Raw genomic sequence first — 22977 nt, forward strand, 5'->3', positions numbered from 1 at the left:
TTCTTGTTTATTACTCTTCTGGTCTTTGTCATGTATATTTGGATTTGGTAGATATTGTACACATTTGGGTTACTTTGAAAATCGCCGGGGCGGCAGGGTAACCTAGTGGTTAGAGTGTTGGACTAGTAACCGGAAGGTTGCAAGTTCAAACCCCCGAGCTGACAAGGTAGTTAACCCACTAGGCCGTATTGAAAATAAGAATTTGTTCTTAACTGACTTGCCTGGTTAAATAAAGGTTTAAAAAAAAATATGGATCTAAAATAAATATATCCATCCTTATTGCCTCCTTTTTTACTTGAACAAAAACTATGAAGGACTTTTCCTGACACAGCAACAGCCCAGATCTTAGTCAGCTTCAACAATATGTCATTTTATATACACAGCTGGAACTACAAGTAACTTTCTTTCCATCTAAGTAATGTTGAATGTGCATTACATAAATCGCTTAGCAAAAACAATGTCCTCATCTGCTTGGGACTTGATTTCTTCACTGAAATAATACCTTGAATATACTCAATTAAAACTGTGTGGATCATTCAACATAAATACAGTTGATTTATAAAGACTCATTTTGCACTTTTTCAAATCACTTTTTAACTACCTCATGGTGTGAGTTGTCCTAAAGTTATTTAACCCAATATTGAAAATGAACTTACTTGAGATAACTATTACTTTTGTGCCTGTCCCAAAGATGATTTTGTTGGCTGCACCAGTCACACATCAAGAACCCACATAGCATAAACCTAGAATGTCTTCTAATAAGTGGACGATTCACTGAAATAATACCTTGAAAATAGTCCAATGCATGATTATTTAGTCTTTATCTGAATTGTGGATCTGTTATCTACTTCTAATGATGTAAGATATCTATTAAACCATATTCTACAGCATTTTATCAAGATAATGATCAATGGATTAATGGATTAATGTCCACAGAATAATAACCAATGCCACTTCTAGAGGTCCTTTTTGGATACTATTTGGAAAGCTTATTCAGATCGTTCTAACAACGGAAAATGTAATATTTTGCAATTAGAATTATTTGGGGGTAATAATACCAGTTCACAACACATACAGGTAAGAGGTCAGACTGAGATATCATTTTAAATTGAAGGATTAGTAAAATATGAGCAACAGTATTAATGTATGTTTTAAATCTTACTTGATTGCACAAAAACTGTTGTTCCACTTCCAAAGATCAGCGTTCGTGTTCCAGTATTCACACACTAACTAAAGGCTTAACAAAAACAGCAGACCCCCAACAGCAGAGCTTCTAATCAATATTCACATACAGTGAATACACTGTTATATGGTTTGTTATTGTATTATTCTATGTTATTGTATTCTTAATGAAATGATCCAACAACAGAATTATTCATCTTTTAACATGTATTTCACTTACTTGAGTCAATGAAGTATGAATTTATTCCCGTGTTACACACAGTGTTAGATACCATAGCAATTGCTCATGGAGAACTTTAAAACACACACTTTTGACTGACTATCTGACTCTTATTAAAGCAACATATTGAAACACATTTTGACAAAATATATGTTTTTGTGGTCGTTTATTGGTTTTTAAAAATATCCCTGGCACAATTTACTATCATAAAAATGTAATTGAATCTATTTAATGTGTACCAGTTGGGAAGGGATTTTGCTTACCTGTTGATACAGTTTTACTTTATTCCTTTTCCAAACACCAACTTCTGTCCCACAGTCGCACACTGTTATATATCCATATCCTACCGTAGCTAACTATGGTGAAGATGGTGGACTTATTGATCGTTGCAATAGCTACCTCTGTCTTGCATTATAAACTAAAATGTATTTCTCCCTCTTTAGCATAATATATTAATTACAATAACCTAATATTTCACTAAAATGTTAAATCCACCGAATATTAAATGCATTTTGATACTGATAATTGAGTGAAGGGGGAAAAATGTATGAACTTACTGGATTCAATAAGTAATCTGGTGCCTGTCCCAAAGATAAGTTTGCCGTAACTACCTCCAGTTGTCACACAACATGAATCCACACAACATAAACTGTACACTGTCTACGTTGAAAAGCTGCTCATTGTTTGTATTCAACAAATTGAGGTTGAATGAAGAATATAATAACTAATATAGATGTAATGATATTCACTACCAGCTATGTTCTGAGCCTATTACAGCCTGTTTTATGTAAATTCATAACAAAAAAAAAAATTACTTAATCAAGAATGCCATATTGACATGTTTTCTCATGGTAAAAATATAGACGTTTCTCTTTGATTGTATTATATGAAGTAACAAAGCTTGTTTGACTTATTTTACTGGCTGAAGTACACATAGTGTAGATTTTAGCTCAACTGCACCCCCAGAATTGTAACATCTGAAAATGCTGGGGTTGACACCAGAGCTCAGTAGTTACAGCACCACTTTCGAACAAAATTAACAATTTAATGCTCTGTAAATCAATTTGTTGAATGTAATAAAAATTAATTGATTGTTTGATACATTTTAATCAACTTACTTGCTTGTATAATTAGTTGGGTTCCAACTCCAAATGCTATCTTATTTCCAGTATTCACACAGCCAATGGCCTCATTACAAGAACCCTACCCGTTAACATGATTTGACTGACCATTTGACTATAGGCCTACAATAAGATTTATTTTCCATATACATTTTGTCAAGATTGTTGATACTTTCAATGCTTGACTAATTTCTGATAAAGATAATATCATTTCAACCTGGCTGAACAATAACTTTAGTAACCTGCCCAAAGTAGATTTAGTTCTATCAATCATTCACATCATTTGCAATGTTCAATACCACTGCATCATTACAAATGAGCCCAATGAAGGTTTGTTTCTGCTGTCAAATGAATGTGTGTATATATATATATAAATACTCACTTGTTTCAATTACCAATTTAGTTCCTGCTCCAAATATGACTTTCTGGTTGTTAGTAATCACACATTGAATTAGACCTCAACAATAACCTGCTTCATAATCTACTTCAGATTAGAATTGTGTGATCGTTTCTAAAACATCCATAAATGCATCTACAGAATCATTTCCATATAATTTGTTACTAAAGGTTTTATTATGAATATGTTTGGACAGTGGGTAAATACATCACTATACTATTTTGTTGGTCAATTTGTTTAGAAACGTTTCATGCATGAAAAAAATGTCTTAACAGACATCGTACATCATATTACATTAGAAAGCAAGGAATGTTGAGAGTTGATTGTGTTGAATTTGAGGATTGCATGCTTTCTAGTGTATATGAGGACATTTACATGAACTATATCTAAATAATATTGAATGTTTGTGTAACAAACAAGACTTTAAACAAATGTATATTCATTTGATGGAAATGGTAAAGGATTGTCTTACTAGATTCTATGTATAGTGTTCCACTTCCAAAGATCAGATTCCATATTCCATCATTCACACATAGCCGATCGAAAAACACTGGCAACTTTGAGGTTTTTTTGCAATCCTTTTTGAAAATGTTATGTACTTGGGATATATTTTTAATACTTACTGGAAAAAAACATAATCTTTGTGCCAAGTCCAAATATAACTTTGTTGTCTCCATAAGTCACACATTGTTGCATATCTTAGCAATTACTGGTACTATCTAATTTAAACAAAATTGTATTGCAAAGGAGACAACATAATCATGGTGGCTTGGTTGGATTACATTGATTATTTAGGTGTCTGCACTGTAAATATACAGTGTAAACATATTATAGTAGTGGGGTATAATTTGTGTTCTTTTTTATAATAGAAAGTATATACAGTGTCTCCCGTGTATAATCAGCTAGAAACACTCACTTGTCTCAATGATCAGTTTAGTTCCAGATCCAAATAGGATTTTCTGGATTCCAGATGCAGTCACACAATACAACAAGCCTGACCAATAACCATTTTCACCAATTTAGTGTAATAAGTTTAAAATCCAGAGCTTGTCACAGACAAGGATTTAGAAAGTATGATAGTATTTGATTCTTATTGTAAGAAACAGATCAGATTCAACTATTTATTTCTGTAAAGTAAAAGTATTTTCAGAAATTTGGTGAGTGAAATTTAGTTCTTTACTAGAGTGTTGTTCCACTGCCAAAGATCAGTCTTCGTGTCCCAACATTCATACAGTAACATTTTACATAACAGAAACACTGGGATTGGGACCGCTCATAAATATCTTACTTTAAAATGTTTGTGAAGTAGGCTACTGTTTTTCAATCAAACTATTTTAGGTTGTTGATCATTTCCCTTTAAACACATTGAGTTCATTTAACATTGCCATAAATCATTAGCCTGAAGTATTATGTCATCTGTGATTGACAGAATCGACCAAGGTCCCGAGTTACTCACTGGTTTCAATGATCAATTCAATTCCTGTTCCAAAAATGACCTTCTTCAGTCCAGAGTCAGTCACACAATGCTAGTGCCTTAACCAAAAAGTAAGTGTATGCAGCATGGATACTGTAATAAAGATTCAATTGTTTAAATAATGTTAGGTATATAAAAATTAAGTCTCCGGATTAAACCAATTAGATATTGAATCACTCTTCCATCTACATCCAATATTAGTTTAGAAGATTGACGATTCAAATATTGTTTATTGATTGATCTACAGAAAATGTATTTTTCAAGAGTTGACGAGATCAACCTAGTTAACTAATTCTCAACCTTACCTAAAGCAATATGTAATATTATTTGTTTCATAAAACACACTACATTTATGACGATTAACACCACTATCTTGTTTATGCACTTGCTTAAATTGACATTAAACTTCGTTCCATTCTACCAACATTACATAAATGTTTAATTAAATGGACTTACTTGAGTCAACTATTAATTGTGTGCCTGTCCCAAAGATAATTTTACTGTTGCCACCACCAGTAGTCACACAACATGAATCAACAGCACATAAACTATAAAGCAAAAGTACCTTGATTTATGGATCCTTCAACTCAACTTTTGATTTGTACATTATTTCCCAGTAATATTTACAAATATTATAAATTGACAGCGATCCTAAAATAATTGACAATGTATGTGCATTAAAGTTAATATATTTGAGTTGACACTCAACTTTGACCCATTCCCCTTACATTACATGAATATTGAATTTAATGAACTTACTTGAATCAACTATTAATTTTGTGCCTGATCCAAAGATGATTTTTCTGCCATCAGTAGTCACACAACTAGAACCCACATTACATAAACCTTTTGACAAAAGACTACTCTAGTTCAAATTTTAATAATGGTGAAAATACTACACTGACAAATATACTGAACTTGTACACAGTTTAGATTTTTTTTTTACCTCAACATTAAATTCATATAAAAAACGAACTTACTTGAGTCAACTATTAATTTTGTGCCTGTCCCAAAGATGATTTTATCGAGGCCACCAGTAGTCACACAACACGAACCTACATTACATAAACTACTTTGCAGCAAAATTACTTTCATCTCTGGATTCTTTAAGTCTGATTTTTTGTAATATTTTTTATTCCAGTAAGTACTTCTTGTTGTGAGCCTCTGTTACTATATCAGTAAGATGAGACAATGACTTTCTTTGTTGTACCAAAGAGACATGGCAATGTCACTAAATACTATTTTTCTGTATGTTTGGGGAGCTATTGATGTAATACTTACTGGTTTCAATAACTAGTTTGGTCCCTGTTCCAAAGATTACCTTTCTGCTTGTTTAACTCAGACAATGCATCTGCCTTGAACAATATCTATGAAGGACCTTTTCTTACACAAGAACAAGACAGATCTTAGTGAGCTGCAACAATAGATACGTTGAGAATCTGTAAACACTGTTGTTCTACTTCCAAACATCACTAATACCCGTTCATATAATATAATTTTCATAATGTGAAGGGTTACACACTTGTTAAATTGCACAACCATGATTAATCAAATCTTTTACATTGCATTTGCACTTACGTGTGTCAATGGTCAGCTTTGTTCCTTGACCGAATATGACTTTGCTCCCACTTGTCACACAGTGCTTGACACCTTAACAATTACTCATGTACATAAATGGTCTTTACATTTTGGTTGACTAAATCTATCAGTTTGTACGCATGAACTTTTTTTACTTTAGTTTTCAAGAATACAAACTCACTAAAAAAAATCTAAGTAATCATTCAATAGCCACAAGAAGTTAAAATATTCTGTTAAATCTATTGAATCTAGTCTAACATTCAGACCGTGATTATTGGCACAATGCACAAAAAAACGTATTAACTTACTGGATTGAATTATTAATCTTGTGCCTTTCCCAAAGATAATCTTGTCACCAACTCCAGTAGTCACACAGCATGATTCCACATGACATAAACTGTACAGGGTCTATGCTTACAAGAATTAGGTCAATTCAGTCAATTCAGGAAATGAAAGTAAATGACCATTTAATCATTTAAAAGGGACGTTTATTTTCAAGTATGATTTTTTAACTCTTGATCTGAAATGTAGTTTTACTACCTGAATTGACTATAATGAAATCGGCCCCCAACTCTGACTTTAACTACTCGTAGTTGGAATAAAAACATCATAGCACACGATCAAGTAGCACAAAAAACAAACAGGTATAACACCTGTAGTACAATGTAAATAGACCACTTTTTAAGCCTTTTAAAGTTTAATGTGATTAATTTAATGAACTTACTTGAGTCAATTATTAATTTTGTGCCTTTCCCAAAGATGATTTTGTTGACTCCACTAGTAGTCACACAACATGAACCCACATTACATAAACCTTTAACAAGAGACTAGTTCATCTTCTAAGGCTAAGAGCATTTAACTGGAAAATACACTGAAACTCTTACACAGTTTAGATTTTTTGCCCCCCCCCAAATAATTTTGAAATACAAACTTACTCGAATCAACTATTAGTTTTGTGCCTGTTCCAAAGATGATTTGGTTGAATCCACCACTAGTCACACAACATGAACTCACAATACATAAAACTTTTAGCATAAGACTAATTCATCTTCTAAATAGTGGGAAATTAGTTAGCTGTGAATCAGACTGAAAACATTAGGACAAATACTGTGTGGATCAGTTTAACATAGGTACGATGGACTTGGATTTATTTTTTGATTTCATACACATTTGGATTACTTTGAAAATGCATCTTTTAAGATATAGATATGATATCAATTATTCATCTTTATTGCCAACATTGTTTGTCTGTTTCTGTGTAATCACGTTATTTACCATAAACTGCCTCATTATATGAGAAACTATGCAACAATATCAATACGATTAAACAATGATCTGGCTTGTTGGACCAAAGGGATAAGACACTAACTATCTTCTTTCTACATGTTTTGTGGTCAAAAACTATTCTCAATGTAACTGGTTTAATAATCCGTTTGGTCACTGATCCAAATTCTCAAACACAGCAACAGCCCAGATCTTAGTCAGCTTCACCAATATGTCATTTCAAAAACAAAGCTAGAACTACAAGTAACTTTTGTTCCAATTACAGTATATGAGTAATATTGGACATTCAATCAATATGCTATGTGGATGCGATACCATAGAGTAGGCTATTTTATGGTATATCAACTCAGACTCATATTTTTCATGAATTTGAATTGTTTTCCCCAATATTAAAACAATATTAAAAATGAACTTACTTGAGTCAACTATTACTTGTGTGCCTGTCCCAAAGATCATTTTACCAGTGCCACCTCCAGTAGTCACACAACATGAACCAACAGCACATAAACTATAAGGCAAAAGTACTTTGATTTATAGATCCTTCAACTCAACATTTGACTTGTAATCACAGTATTTCCCAGTAACTACTTCATAATATGAGCCTTACTGTTACTAATCACTCATATGATGTTGTTTTCAGATTAAACAATGACTTGGTTAATTGGACTACTTATTTTCTGCATGTTTGGGGCACTAGACAAATGATGTAATACTTACTGGTTTCAATAATTAGTTTGGTCCCTGTTCCAAAGATGACTTTACTGCTTGACAGAGTCACACAATGCATCTGCCTTGAACAATATCTATGAAGGACCTTTTCTTACACAATAACAAGACAGATCTGAGTGAGCTGCAACAATATACAACTAAACAAAGCTGGAACAACAGTGCTTTTGTTACATTCAAATAATATTTGGGTGATTATTTTGTCTTTATCTGAAGTTGAGAATCTGGTTATCCGTAACAGTGTTGTTCTACTTCCAAATATCACTAATAAATATTCATATAAAATAGTTTTAATGATGTGAAAGGTTGCACAACCATGATTAATCCAATATTTTACTAAATTGCATTTGCACTTACGTGAGTCAATAGTCAACTTTATTCCTTGACCGAATATGAGTTTGTTCGCACTTGTCACACTGTGCTAGACATCTTAGCAATTACTCATGGACACAACTTTGGACACAAATGGTCTTTAGATTTTGGTTGATTAAATCTCTCAGTTTGCATACATGGACTTGTTTTACATTAGTTTACAACATTATGGATTTTTTAAATTTGTATTAACCTCGATCATGCAATAGCCAGGTATTTATCCTAACTTGTGTTAAATCTGTTGAATCTTGTACAACTTTTAGACAGTGATTATTGGCACAATGACACCAAAAATAATTTACTTACTGGATTCAATTATTAATCTTGTGCCTGTCCCAAAGACAATCTTGTTACCACCTCCAGTAGTCACACAGTATGAATCCATATGACATAAACTGTACAGGGGCTTTGCTTACAAGAATGAGGTAAATTCAGTCAATTAAGGAAATTAATGTAAATTACAATTCAATAAATTAAAAGGGATATTTAATTTCAAATATGATTTTTAAATTATTGATCTGACATTTTATTTTACCACCTGAATTGACTGGAATGAAGTGAAATCAGCCCCCAACTCTGATTGACTACTAATAGTTGGAATAAAAACAAATAGCACATTATTAATTAAGCACAAAAAACGAACAGGTATAAAATCTGTAGTACTATGTAACATGTTACTGTACTGTAATTGGTGTCTGCATGTGTAAATCTATGTAAATAGGCCACTTTAAGGATTTAGTCACTAATGTGATTAATTTAATGAACTTACTTGAATCAACTTTTAATTTTGTGCCTTTCCCAAAGATGATTTTGTTGACTCCACCAGTAGTCACACAACATGAACCCACATTACATAAACCTATTAGCAAACTACAAGTTCTTCTTGTAAGGCTAAGAGCATTTCCCTGGAAAATACTGAAACTCTTACACAGTTTAGATTTTTTTTCCCCCCCATAATGATTTTGCCTGATTATTTTGTCTTTCTGAAGTTGAGAATCTGGTTATCCGTAACACTGTTGTTCTACTTCCAAATACCACTAATAAATACTAACATTATATTGTTTTTATAATGTGAAAGGTTGCACACTTGTTAAATTGCAAAACCATGATTAATCCAGTCCTTTAAATTGATTTGCACTTACGTGAGTTAATAGTCAGCTTTATTCCTTGACCGAATATGACCTTGTTGGTGCTTGTCACACAGTGTTATATTCCTTAGCAATTACTCATGGTCACAACTTCGGACACAAATGGTCTTTACATTTTGGTTGAATAATTCTATCAGTTTGCATACCCTAACTTGTTATGCATTAGTTCACAAAACTATGGACTGATAAAAAAACATAGCACTTACTTGAGTTCACTATTAATTTTGTGCCTGTCCCAAATATGATTTTGAATCCACCCGTATTCACACAACAAGAACCCACATTACATAAACCTCTTAGCAAAATATTGTTCTCATCTGCTATTGAATTGATTTGTTCACTGAAACCTTGTATATAGTCAATTGAAACTGTGTGAATCACTCAACAGAAAGACAACTTAAAGACTAATTTGGCACTTTTTGGATAACTTTTAAGGTCTAAATGTCTGTTTTGCATTTCAATTAATTACCTCATGGTGTGAATTGTCCAAATAATCTTTAGCACAATATTGAAAATGAACTTACTTGAGTTAACTATTACTTTTGTGCCTGTCCCAAAGATGATTTTGTTGGCTCCAAGAGTCACACATCAAGAACCCACATAGCATAAACCTAGAATGTCTTCTAATAAGTGGATGATTCACTGAAATAATACCTTGAAAATAGTAATAAAAAAAAGTATGATTATTTTGTCTTTATCTGAATTGTGGATCTGTGATCTTATTTCAATGACGTAACATATCTATTAAACCATATTCTGCAATATTTCATCAGGATAATGATCAATGCCACTTGTAGAGGTCCTGTTTGGAGAACATTTGGGAAGCTTATTTCTATAACTATCTCAAGGGAAAATGTAAGATATTGCATTTAGAATTCTTTGGGAGTAGTACTATCATTTTACAACACATATACGTGGTCAGACTGGAACATCATTTTAAGGTGAAGGATTGGTATAAGTATGAGCTACAGTATTAATATCTCGTTTAAATCTTACTTGATTGCACAAAAACTGTTGTTCCACTTCCAAAGATCAGCTTTTCTGTTCCAGTATTCACACACTAACTAAAGGCTTAACAAAAACAGCAGAACCCAACAGCAGAGCTTCTAACGCATCATAATCAATATTCACATACAGTGAATACACTGTTATATGGTTAGTTTTTGTATTTTGCTTGTTATTGTATTCTTAAATGACACAACTATGATTAATGTCATATTATTAATGAATTTTCACTTACTTGAGTGAATGATCAGCTTTGTTCCTTGACCAAGTATGAATTTATTCCCGTATGACACACAGTGGTATATACCATAGCAATTAGTCATGGAGTGATTTTGAAACACACCGTTTTGATTGACTGACTATCTGATTCTAACTGAAGCACAACATATTGAAGCATATTTTGACATAATCTATGTTTTTGGGGTAGTTATCTTGTTTTGAAAAATATCCCGGGCACAATTTGCTTTCATAAAAATTAAATTTAATCTATTTAGTGTGTGCCAGTTGGGAAGGGATTTTGCTTATTGATCGTTGCTTATTGATCGTTGCAATAGCTACCTCTGTCTTTCAGTATATTCAAATCTATTTCAGCCTCTTTTACATAGGCCTAGTATAAACTAATATTTCACTACAATTTTCAAATATGAAATGCATTTTATTACTGATGACTGAGTGAAGGGGGGAAATGTATGAACTTACTGGATTCAATTAGTAATCTGGTGCCTGTCCCAAAGATAAATTTGCCAAAACCACCTCCACTTGTCACACAACATGAATCCACACAACATAAACTGTACACTGTCTATGCTGAAAAGCTGCTCATAGTTTGTATTCAAGAAATTGAGATTGAATGAAGAATATAACAACTAATATAGATTTCACGATATTCACTAATAGCGATGTTCTAAGTTTATTTTAGCCTGTTGTAGGTCAATTCCTTACAATTGATTACATAATCATGACATAATCAAGAATGCCATATTGACATGTTTTCTCATGAAAAATGTAAATCTCTCTTTCTTAGATATTATATAAGGTAAAAACGTTTGTTTGACTAATTTCACTGGTTCAAGCACATATACAAATAGCTCAACTGCACCCCTAAAATCTGAATTGCTGGGGTTGACACCAGAGCTCAGTAGTTACAGCACCCACTTTGAACAAAATAAACAATTCAATTGATGCTCTGTATATCAATTCATCAAATGATTGGAATGAATACAGGCATAACCCCTTACCATGATTACTTTTTGATTCAGTTATAAACTCATTATAGGGAGATATTTGTTTCTAGTTTAAAATCCAATGGACATTTAAAGATATCAAAAAAATAAATGAATGAATATTGGTTCTTACTTGTCTCAATTATTAGCTTTGTTCCTGTTCCAAATGTAAGCTTCCCTCCAGAGTTAGACACACAGTGGTAGATTGCAATACATTTACAACATGCTTTACTAGATGGTCTTCTTTTCATTTTCTATGTCCTTATTTCTCATGAACAACTTATTAGGAAGTTATAAAAATGCACAGTATTTTGTTTTACTTACCAGATTCAACTAACAGTTGGGTTCCGTTCCCAAAGATAAGCCTGTTACTATTCTGTTACTATTCCCTCTTGTCACACAGTATTTTGTTACCAGCTAAAAACCAGATGCCAAATTCGAATAAGACAAAATAATGGAATAATGCTTTAAAATAGTGTGATGTTTTTTTTATATTAACTCCCTCTACTTCATGTACAGTATATTTACAGTGAATTACAGATTTTACTTACGTGTCTCTACAATCACTTTAGTTCCACTTCCAAAAATAAGCTTGTATCCCCCCTGGGCAGTCACACTGAGCTACACACCTTACCAAATACTCTAACATTTAAGTGTGGTAGAGGGTAGACCAATTGCCAATATGTAATCATTCTAACAAGGTAAATTACAGTAAATGGCAAATAATCCATTATCCTTTTATAGATGTGAAGATTTTAAACTCGTACCACCAATATTGTAATGCATTTTGTCACATTACTCTGTATCAATTAGCATACTTGATCATGTAAGCCTACAGTCATCATGAAGCTACACCACACACACTTATTTCATAATGCCATAATTAAACCTTCATTTCTGTCCTTATTCCTACGTAGAACTTCACACAAACCTCTGAGCAACACCATATCAAAGCTTTTTTTTTCTCACATGCTTATAGACATGCAAAACCATGAAAATCCTGAACATTTTACTCAAAAAAGCACTTTGACTTTCTTTCTAAAGCAAACTGTACTTACTGCTTAGTACTAGTAGCCTTGTGCCTCTCCCAAAAATGATCTTTGTACTGCCATCATTCACACAGCCTAACATACCAGTATATAAACTCCCAATGCATAGGTCACCTCATCTCAGCAGAAAACAGTTGAAAATTACAATCTGAACCTGTCCAAACTGATTCAGTATAAAATCAGTACAAAAATATATAAAAATACGTTTAAATTATGATCATGGATACATCACCTACCAGTATTTATGAAAAGTTTGGCTCCACTACCAAACACAAGTTTTCCTGCTGTCAGAGTAGCCACACAGCATTAAACTGCAGTACAATCACAGCAGTTTGTTGTGCACTTATATAATACTGTAAGTCTTCAGACGAGACAATGCATTTTTATCTCATTCTCAGATATATCTTGAAATCACTCAACAAACAAACTTTAGGTTGTTATTAGAATAGATGTTCTGCCCTTTATCCACACAAAGCCAACACTGTAGTTAGTTTAGGCTACTGTTACCTGATTTGTGTATCTCACTATGTATTTAATTACGGTAGTTGTTAAGGAAAAGTCCCAGTGACGTTATACTTTAAATCATCTCACCTTTCTCGACAAACAGTTGAGTCCCACGTGCAAAAGTAATTTTGTCACTTGTTCTTGTCACACAGTGTATTCTTGCTCACTAAAAACCTGATTTCCCCAGACTTCCTGACTAGACATTTTAAGTCACTATTTTAGAAACTTCTCACTATTAAGTTCTGGTTGCCCAATGGAAACAACATCCAAAAAAGTAAAACATAGGAACACAGAGTTTTGTTAACTTTTTAAGAGAACATTAACTAACTGAGTTTTGGGGGTTAAATCCAAATAATACCATATATTTTACTGTTGGGAATACATTTAATTCAGTATTTTAGCAAGAAATATATTAAACTTACGTGTCTCCACAATCATTTTTGTTCCACTCCCAAAAATAAGCTTTACTCCCCCCTGGGAATTCACACTGAGATACAGACCATGACAATTACTCTGTACTAAAAATGGACCATTTCCAAATCAGCTTTTCAGTGATATTATAATGCATTTTGCTACATTCTGCTCTATGAATTGGCATTCTTTATCAGCTAAGCCCAATGAAGTTACCACACACAAACTTATTTCATAATGCCATGATGAAACCGTAATATCTGTCCTTATATCTATGTAGAACTCCACACAAACCTCTGAGTAACACCATATGAAAGCCTCTTTTCCTTTCTTACGTGCCTATAGACATGCAAAACCATGAAAATACTGAACAAGGACTGCATGATATTATTCAAAAAGGCAGTTTGACCTTCTTTCTAAAGCAAACTGCACTTACCACTTAATACTAGTAGCCTTGTGCCTCTCCCAAAAATGATCTTTGTACCGGCATCATTCACACAGCCTGACACACCAGTATAAAAACTCCTAATGCATAGGTCACCTCATCTCAGCATAAAACAGTTGAAAGTTACAATCTGAACCTGTCCAAACTGATTCTGTATTAAATCAATGCTAAAAATATAAAAATAAGTTTAAATTATGATGATGGATTCATCACCTACCAGTATTTATGAAAAGTTTGGCTCCACTACCAAACACAAGTTTTCCTGCTGCCCCAGTAGTCACACAGCATTAAACTGCAGTACAATTACAGCAGTTTGTTGTGCACTTATATAATACTGTAAGTCTTCAGACGAGACAATGCATTTTTAACTCATTCTCAGATATATCTTGAAATCACTCAAGCAAACTTTAGGTTGTTATTTGAATAGATGTTCTGCCCTTTATCCACACAATGGCAACACTGTAGTTAGTGAGATACACAAATCAGGTAACAGTAGCTAAACTATGTATTTAATTACGGTAGTTGTTAAAGACAAATCCCAGTGATGTTATACTTGAAATAATCTCACCTTTCTCGACAAACAGTTGAGTCCCACGTGCAAAAGTAATTTTGTCTCACAGTGTATTCTTGCTCACTAAAAATCGGATTTGCCCTGACTTCCTGAGTAGACATTTTTAAGTCACTATTTTAAGTAACTAAAATAAATAAAAAACATTGTATGAACACAGAATGTTCTGTAAACTTTTTAAGAATATATTAACTCTGAGTTTTTGGGGTTAAATCCAAATAATACCATATTTCTGCTGTTCAAAATGCATTTCATTCAGTATTTAAGCAATAAATATATTAAACTTACGTGTCCCCACAATCATTTTTGTTCCACTCCCAAAAATAAGCTTTCCTCCCACCTGGGCATTCACACTGAGATACAGACCATGACAATTACTCTGCACTAAAAAATGACCATTTCCAAATCAGCTTTTCATAGATAAAATGCTAAATATTAATTGAAAAATTAAGATCTTTAAATATGAACTCATATTATTATGCATTTTGCTACATTCCTCTGTATCAATTGACATACTTTTATCATCTAAGCCTACGATCATCATGAAGCTACAACACACAAACTTATTTCATAATGCCATGATGAAACCGTAACATCTGCCCTTATATCTATGTAGAACTCCACACAAACCTCTGAGCAACACCATACCAGCCTCTTTTCCATTCTTACGTGCCTATAGACATGCAAAACCATGAAAATACTGAACAAGGACTGCATGATATTATTCAAAAAGGCAGTTTGACCTTCTTTCTAAAGCAAACTGGGTTTACCTTTTAGTGCCAGTAGCCTTGTGCTTCTCTCAAAAACAATAGTATCATTCACACAGCCTGACACAATGAATAGTTCACCTCATCTCAGCAGAAAACAGTTGAAAATTACAATTTGAATCTGTCCAAACTGATTCGGTATTAAATCAATGCTAAAAAGATACAAATACGTTTAAATTATGATGATGGATATATCACCTACCAATATTTATGAACAGTTTGGTTCCACTTCCAAATATTAATTTTCCTGTTGTTCCAGTAGTCACACAGTGTTAAACTGCAGTACAATTACAGCAGTTTGTTGTGCACCTATTCAATATTGTAATACTTCATGAGACAATGCATTTTTTAACTCATTCTCAGATATATCTTGAAATAACTCAACAAACCAACTTTATAGATATTCTGCCCTTTATCCACAAAAGCCAACACTGTAGTTAGCTTAGGCTACTGGTTACCTGATATGTGTATCTCACTATTTATGTATCTACTGTATTTGTTTAAAACAAGTGTCCCAGTGATGTTAAACAATCTCAGCTTTCCCTACAAACAGTTGAGTCCAACGTGCAAAATACATTTTTTCACTTGTGACACAGCATATTTTTGCTCACTAATAACCTGATTTGCCTTGACTTCCTGACTACATATTTTTAGTCACTATTTGAATTCACTTTTCACTATTAAGTTCATCTTAACCAAAGGGAAAATATATTTAAAACAAATATATATGAAAAATGTATGAACACACACAGTTTTGTTGACTTTTTAGGATTAAGCAAAAAAATATTAAACTTACGTGTTCCCACAATCATTTTGATTCCATTCCCAAAATGTATCTTTCCTGCCCCCTGAGCATTCACACTGAGATACAGACAATGACAATTACTCTGTACTGACAATGGGCCATTTCCAAATCTGCTTAGAAAAGAAAAGTCTCATGGAAAAGGAAAATCTAAATGTGTTATGAAATTAAAACTGAAAATGTTTAAGTAGTAAGTATTAAGCATTGAGCAGAAGAGCAGATTTTAACAAACAGTTTATTCCCAATAACGTAAAATGAATTTCAGAGAGAGCTATATTCTCCACTGTTGCAACACATAGCTGAGAAATTACACAATATTGAAAACAATAAGTAATACTTACGGGATTGCACAATGACATTCACTCCAGATCCAAAAATCAGCTTATTGTTAGAGCCAGCCGACCACAGTGCTACACTCCTGTACACAAATCCTCTTCTTCACTACAGGGTCAACAAAACAGTTTTAGGGTCAAGTCAAAGACATTATTCAAGACATACCCAGCAATCTCAGTCAGTATTTTAGTCACATACAAGAATTGAAAAACAAAAACTTAAAAACTTCAGATAATCAGAGCAATATCAATGTGGTTCATAACATACTGTACAATACTTCACAATGCATCATTTTTTTCAATGCATCATTTATAGTATTATATCTTGCAATGTGCACATGTAAGTATAAGATAGTGTAAATATCCACTTAGTGACTTTCATATATTCCACCTACAAGAACTCTACATAACTACATAAATCTCTTGTTGCACTTACATGACTGCAGCTCTTCTGTTCCTTTGAGAAATGAAGTCCTTGGCTGACGAAAAGCTCTCACACTGCAAAACTCTCCAAAAAAAATACAGTTAGTGTCACCAATCCACCATTATTTGATTGTTTTACATTGCCTTACATACATACACTTGCACCTCTAAACTGTGTTTCAAATTAATGTGTAATATTTGCTATATGATCTTTGGATAACTGTAATTAAATAAAGTACCTTTAAGTCTTGGTGTGCTCTTTGCTGAATTACCGGCATGTTCTTCCATTCAGGACTCATTTATACTTCTCTTTATCATACTTCTTTGTCTTGCAGGAAATGATCAGGATATCAGATATATAATGTACATACTTTTGACCTACTGGCCTACATTGCTCCACAGAAGAGACCACAAATTCCAAGCCTCACCTGTGGCCTACATGAGGTAGACCTTAGTCTTGTGTGCCAGTCTCAGTGTTGAAAGAGATCAGGTAGACCTAGGAAAGGTTTAGACATTCAACACCATAGTTTTTAGGACCAGGTATTGGCTACTCGACCATGTGGGTGGAGAAAAGATCAGGCTGAGTCCCAAATGGAACCCTATTCCCTATATAGTGAAGTACTTTTGACCAGGGCTCATAGGGCATCTAGATGTGTACTACATGTGCATCGCCACCAAAATGTACCAATAATATGAAAAATATTATGTATTTATTAATTTAATAAAACACTTGAACACCAAAAAGCTAAAATTCACAAGCAAAATGTATTGCGGTGGTTCAATTGATCATATATAGAAGATACACAACTGAAAACACAATACCGCATGACATTTTTCCTCACATCATCTCTCTATGCCTCCTTCTCAAAATGCATTAGAGGAGAAGGAACCAGAAGGAGACAAGGAGGGAGGACATGAAGAATCAAGAAAATACAATTATGATACACGCAGTGAAGCAATACTCAGGGCCCAGTTTTTCAAAAGTTTTCTGGATTTGGCCTATCGGATAGGATTAAGTGCATAGAAATAGGATGAATAGAACGGACAAATCGTTGACTTGAATGGGGATTCCCGTTCCTGTCAGTCTATTTCTATGCATTTAATAGGCGAAATAGGCGAAATCCAGACAGATAACTTTTGAAAAACTGAGCCCAGGTGATTTAGTGGTCACAATGTCAACGGAGAAAAACACATTTACAACCAGCAGAGGGCAACATCATCTCATATTCCAAAATGTGCACTTCTCTACTAAATCTGAAGGCCTAATGATTAATCCAAAGCAAATGTTTCTGGTAAACCAGTCTGACTACTACTTTCCGACCATTTTAGTCATTTGATAGACATCCACCTTTTCAAGTTCATAATGGTTTAGATTAGAATAAAAAAGCCGTGTCTGTTTATTTCAATACATTTACAGCTCCCATATACGATTATAAAATGTTTGACTGATATCAGACACACATGTAATTGCAAATGATTTTCATAATACAATTCATCAACCATTATAAGGTGTGTGTTTCTCACTATCATGTGTGTTTCTCGCTATTGTTACTTCTTGAGCACGCATGCAAATAAGGTAACTGATGGAGCCATTTCTTGGAAGTCAAGGTGTCTTATAGATCTTTATCTGTTCATTTGGTTTGGCTGTTCATATGGTTTCAATGTACTGGTGAAAATGTGGTTTAAATTCTCTATTGACAGGTTTTGTGCATTTAGAAACAACTGCAAAGTATCCACGTACACAACTTGATCAATGTACAATGACATTATTGTTTGAAATCCTTTTTGGAGTCTTTATACACTTTTGATGACAACATGCAGTTAAAGATATAATACAAGTAAATAGAAATAACATAACACAATATAAAATTATATAGAATATAAAATGTAACCTAATGTTTAATACCGAACAATCACATGCATAACATGTGCATTTAGTATCTAGTATTTCCAAAGTGTAAGCAGAGGAATTGCAGCATTCAACCCTGAAAAAGTCAGATACTAATACTGTTGAAGGTCTCGATAAAACCACAAGGCAGGTTTTACAAACTGGATGCAAAGCAGAACTGAAAAGTAGGAGTCCGAGTGAAAATAGGTCTGTAAATAGAATTGCGTATTATTCTGTAATGCAATTAAGCAAATTATTATATATTTATTTATTCTTTACAGCTGTCATTTAATCAATTTATGTCAACAATCTGAACTAAAACAGAGTTAATTTCACTTACCTAGAACACCAGGGCCTTGACAGTAAATAGCACATTAAATGCCACGGCTTTGGCAAACAGCACTCTCAAACCATACACAACCAAGGATGTGAAGTTCATCTTGGTATAATCTGTAAAAAACAAATGTTGTGTCATTTCAGTGTTTTGCACACTTAGACATGCTGAAATTTAAACACGTGTGCATCATGCAGTACAATTGACTTTACACCATGTTTTTATTTAGTGTAGCAAAATATCACCAACCGGTATAGTTGGTGGCAGTAGCATTGTTGAGGCGTTCATGTTCGCAATTGTCAGAAGCAGTTGTAGCCGTGGTCTTATCTGAAAGCCAGTAAGTGATTATTAAAAGTTATTTCTCGTCGTGTCATTTACAGCAATCTTTACCATTCTCGATGAATGATTGAGATGTTCATTGATGAATATACTTATTTAATTAATTGTTCAAAGCCACAGTAATAATGTGAGATATTATTGTATATAAATTATTACAGTTAGACACATCTGGAAAACCACCATCATCAACGCGCTTCTTGACGACACCATCCATCTCACAACGCTTGATATTCTCTTTGGAGAATCCGGCAAAGAAGTAGGTACGTGTGGAAGATAAAGCTGCCTTGGTTGTTTTGTGTGGGACAGTAACATTATTCCCCAGGGTGAGATTCATGTTTTCAATCCTAGGAAAGAAGCCTGTAGCCAGGCACACCTCGGGCTGGTCATCATTCCCTATCTTGTGCAGTGGGGTGAGGATGGACAGTGTTGGGCGGGCAGGAGTTCCATCTGGAAAATACAATAGGTTTAGGTTGATTTAAACATCTTGGTAAATATGCAGAAACACAAAAAAAATGTTACGTCACACAATATATTAAAAAACACAGGTACAAATATATGATATAAATCAGGGATGGGCAACTTTGATGGGGGCCACACAAAATCTGGACTCATCATAATGGCATCGCGGTTGCTCGTGGGTCTGCATACCCACATTGCAAGCAAAACAATCTTTGTGACAGCAAAGATACATTTTCCAAATTTTAGAGTACAGTTTGTGCAATTCTACACATTTTGCCATGTGGTGTAGAGAAAATGTTGCAGTGTTAAAGCAAGTTGCTGCAATTTAACACATTTTTCCATGTGGTGTAGAGAAAATGTTGCAGTTTTAAAGCAAGTTGCTGCAATTTAACACATTTTTCCATGTGGCGAGAAATGATTTAGCAATTTTATAACAAATGTCATGTTATTCTACTCATTTTGCCATGGGGTGAAAGAGGAAAATAAAATGTTTTGCAGACGATTTTCCGCAAATCTACACATTTGCCATAAGGTGTAGAGAAATATTTGCCGTTTTTAATATGATTGATATCTATGTGAGACTGAGTAACAAAATCAATGAGGGTCCCACGGCCAGTGATTTGACCATGATAAAAAGTTTAGATAGGTGGCCACGAAACTAATTTAGCAATCTAAAAAATGTTAGCGGACATGGGCTAATTGACTGACTACCAGTGACTGACATAACGAGAGAAAAACTGCTGATTCACAGCCACATTTAGAAATTGCACTTTGTGTATTCTACGAATGTAACTTTTTTTTTTGGGGGGGGGGGGGGGGGGGGGGGGGTAGAATTGTTGTCCTTCCCTGATCTAAATAGTCCAGTAATAGTCTAACTGATATTTATTTTAATATCCAGATTTTTTTTTCATTCTGTATAATCTGATGGACAGTTTGCTTGAAGTATTTCAGTAACTTAAATGATCAGACAAAGAAAATTAGAACTGTCCCCACATCACAAATCAACTTGTAACTTCCAGTATTATGTATTTTCTGTAAGATAAAACCATTTGGTGTGGTAGATGTAGGTGGTTAATATACTGAAATACTGAATGATTATCATTACCATTATCTATCCAGCTCAGGCTCATTGAGATAAATCCATTTTACATGAGACATGGTACGATAGAGCAATAGCACAGCAATGTTATAAATCATTTGAAATATTCAAAAACATATAGTGTGATAACTGAGAGCTTGGTCCAAAACTAAAACTTTTGTTGCACATTCACAGTCTGTTTGCAAATCTCATCTCAAATATAAGGCTTTCTCCCAAAACATTTGTAACATATGCTACTTGTATCAAATGAACACACTTTCATCCCCTAGATATTTTAGATTTTCACAAATTACCTAATTAACATGTTCATTATTGCAAATTGAGAATTTACTTACTGGGTTCAACAATGAGATTGATGGCTTTTCCAAATGTCAGTTTATCTGCACTGTGGAACATGTCCGTACAAAAACCTCTTTCATCTGGTTTGTATAATTACAGCGTTATGTCACTTCCAAGTACTGTTTGGGACTAATTGCAGAGTCAAGATGGCAACCTAGAACATGTTTAAGCTTTAAAAATACATTTTCACACGTTCATAATCAAAGTTGTAAAACTAAGGCTAAGACCAAATTGAACAAATAACTAGATATATTGCCATGTTTGCAAAGATAATGAACTAACTACTTACCAAAACTGTAGTGCAATTTGTTTGCCCAGTAGTGTCAGGTTGCCTTGTTGACTTTTAAGGTTCTGAACATAGAAATTATGTTGAGGGTTTTTGTACAACACGACATGAATATTCAGTCACTGTGGTATCCCAACCCACACTGTGAGAAAACGTAGCACAAAAACCCATACACATTGATATCATCAACCTTTGGATAGGAGTCATAGAATGACAATGTTTCTTGATAGACAGGTAGCATTTCCTTAGCATTCTGAAAAGTTTAGAAAGTCAATGATAAAAAAATATGTTAAAACGTTTTTCTACGTTTCTTTTCTGTTTGTGAATCAGGCCCATTGTCTGAATCCCCTTTAAAGCGTCAATCAGCAGTTGAAACAATAACAAAGCCACTCCCAGTCACTGTTTCGGTAGAAAGCTGAGAGATGGTGCTAGAGAAATGTAACCACTCTCAAATTCATAGACAGAGCTATGGATACAAGGACTGACCATCCATGACATTTACATTTTAACCATGTTTTGAGGCTATATAGTGTTTGTTTATATTACATCTGTTTACAAACATTGGAGTAAAACCAGCTTATAATTTGGGTTCTGTTGGTGTATGACAATTGCTCATGAGCTCATGAGGCATTTTTAAGTTATATTCTTCAAGAATCAATGGGCAGCCAGCCTACTTATCATTAATAGTCCCAAAATGTATGCAGCAAATGCAAGTGTCATCTAACAAAGTTTTACTGTACTTCCTTATGTACATTTACTGTAGGTGTAAATGGTCAAAGGATGCAGCCCTAACCTTTTAGGTAAAAAATTTTAGTGGTCGTTGTCGAAGGAATAAATTGTCTTTCAACATTTATAAAATTGTACCGACAGTTCGTGTTTCCATCACACTTGACGGTTGAGACCACATGTTCTGTTTTAAAGCAAGTTTGCTGCAATTATACATATTTTTCCATGGGGCGGAGAGAAGATTGTGCATTTTATAACAAATATCATGCAGTTCTACAGCAAATTTCCTGCAATTATACACATTGAAGCGACCCGTGCAGACAGCTGTGTGTTATGTGTTAGGCTAGTAGGTGGTTGTGTTTTACTTACCAGTACCCAGTGTTCGCGGGGTCCGACATGCCAATCAACCTGCTATCTGCCAATCACTGGAATGCCTAGAATGTTCTGATGCCGGGCATCCTGGCGGTTGGCTGAGT

At 33.8% G+C, this 22977-nt stretch overlaps 1 protein-coding gene and 1 long non-coding RNA gene across 2 annotated transcripts; both read right to left on the bottom strand.

Moving 5' to 3' along the window:
* Positions 1 to 1575: 1575 nt before the first annotated feature.
* LOC149982077 (uncharacterized) lies at positions 1576 to 2506 on the bottom strand. The gene is made up of 2 exons (XR_016482554.1): positions 1960 to 2506; positions 1576 to 1758 (listed from the first exon to the last, which is right to left on the bottom strand). It is a non-coding gene; the product is annotated as an uncharacterized LOC149982077 (long non-coding RNA).
* A 14769-nt stretch (positions 2507 to 17275) lies between these two features.
* On the bottom strand, positions 17276 to 21612 carry trdc (T-cell receptor delta constant). Its single transcript, XM_090182246.1, has 5 exons — positions 21486 to 21612; positions 19749 to 20039; positions 19503 to 19580; positions 19260 to 19369; positions 17276 to 17527 (listed from the first exon to the last, which is right to left on the bottom strand). The coding sequence occupies exons 1-4, from the start codon at positions 21544 to 21546 to the stop codon at positions 19260 to 19262; spliced, it is 540 nt and encodes a 179-aa protein (XP_090038372.1). The 5' UTR covers positions 21547 to 21612; the 3' UTR covers positions 17276 to 17527.
* Between the last annotated feature and the right edge of the window lie 1365 nt (positions 21613 to 22977).

This window comes from Oncorhynchus mykiss, chromosome 8, assembly GCF_057628025.1.
Source record: "Oncorhynchus mykiss isolate SJ-2025 chromosome 8, ASM5762802v1, whole genome shotgun sequence".
Taxonomy (NCBI): domain Eukaryota; kingdom Metazoa; phylum Chordata; class Actinopteri; order Salmoniformes; family Salmonidae; genus Oncorhynchus; species Oncorhynchus mykiss.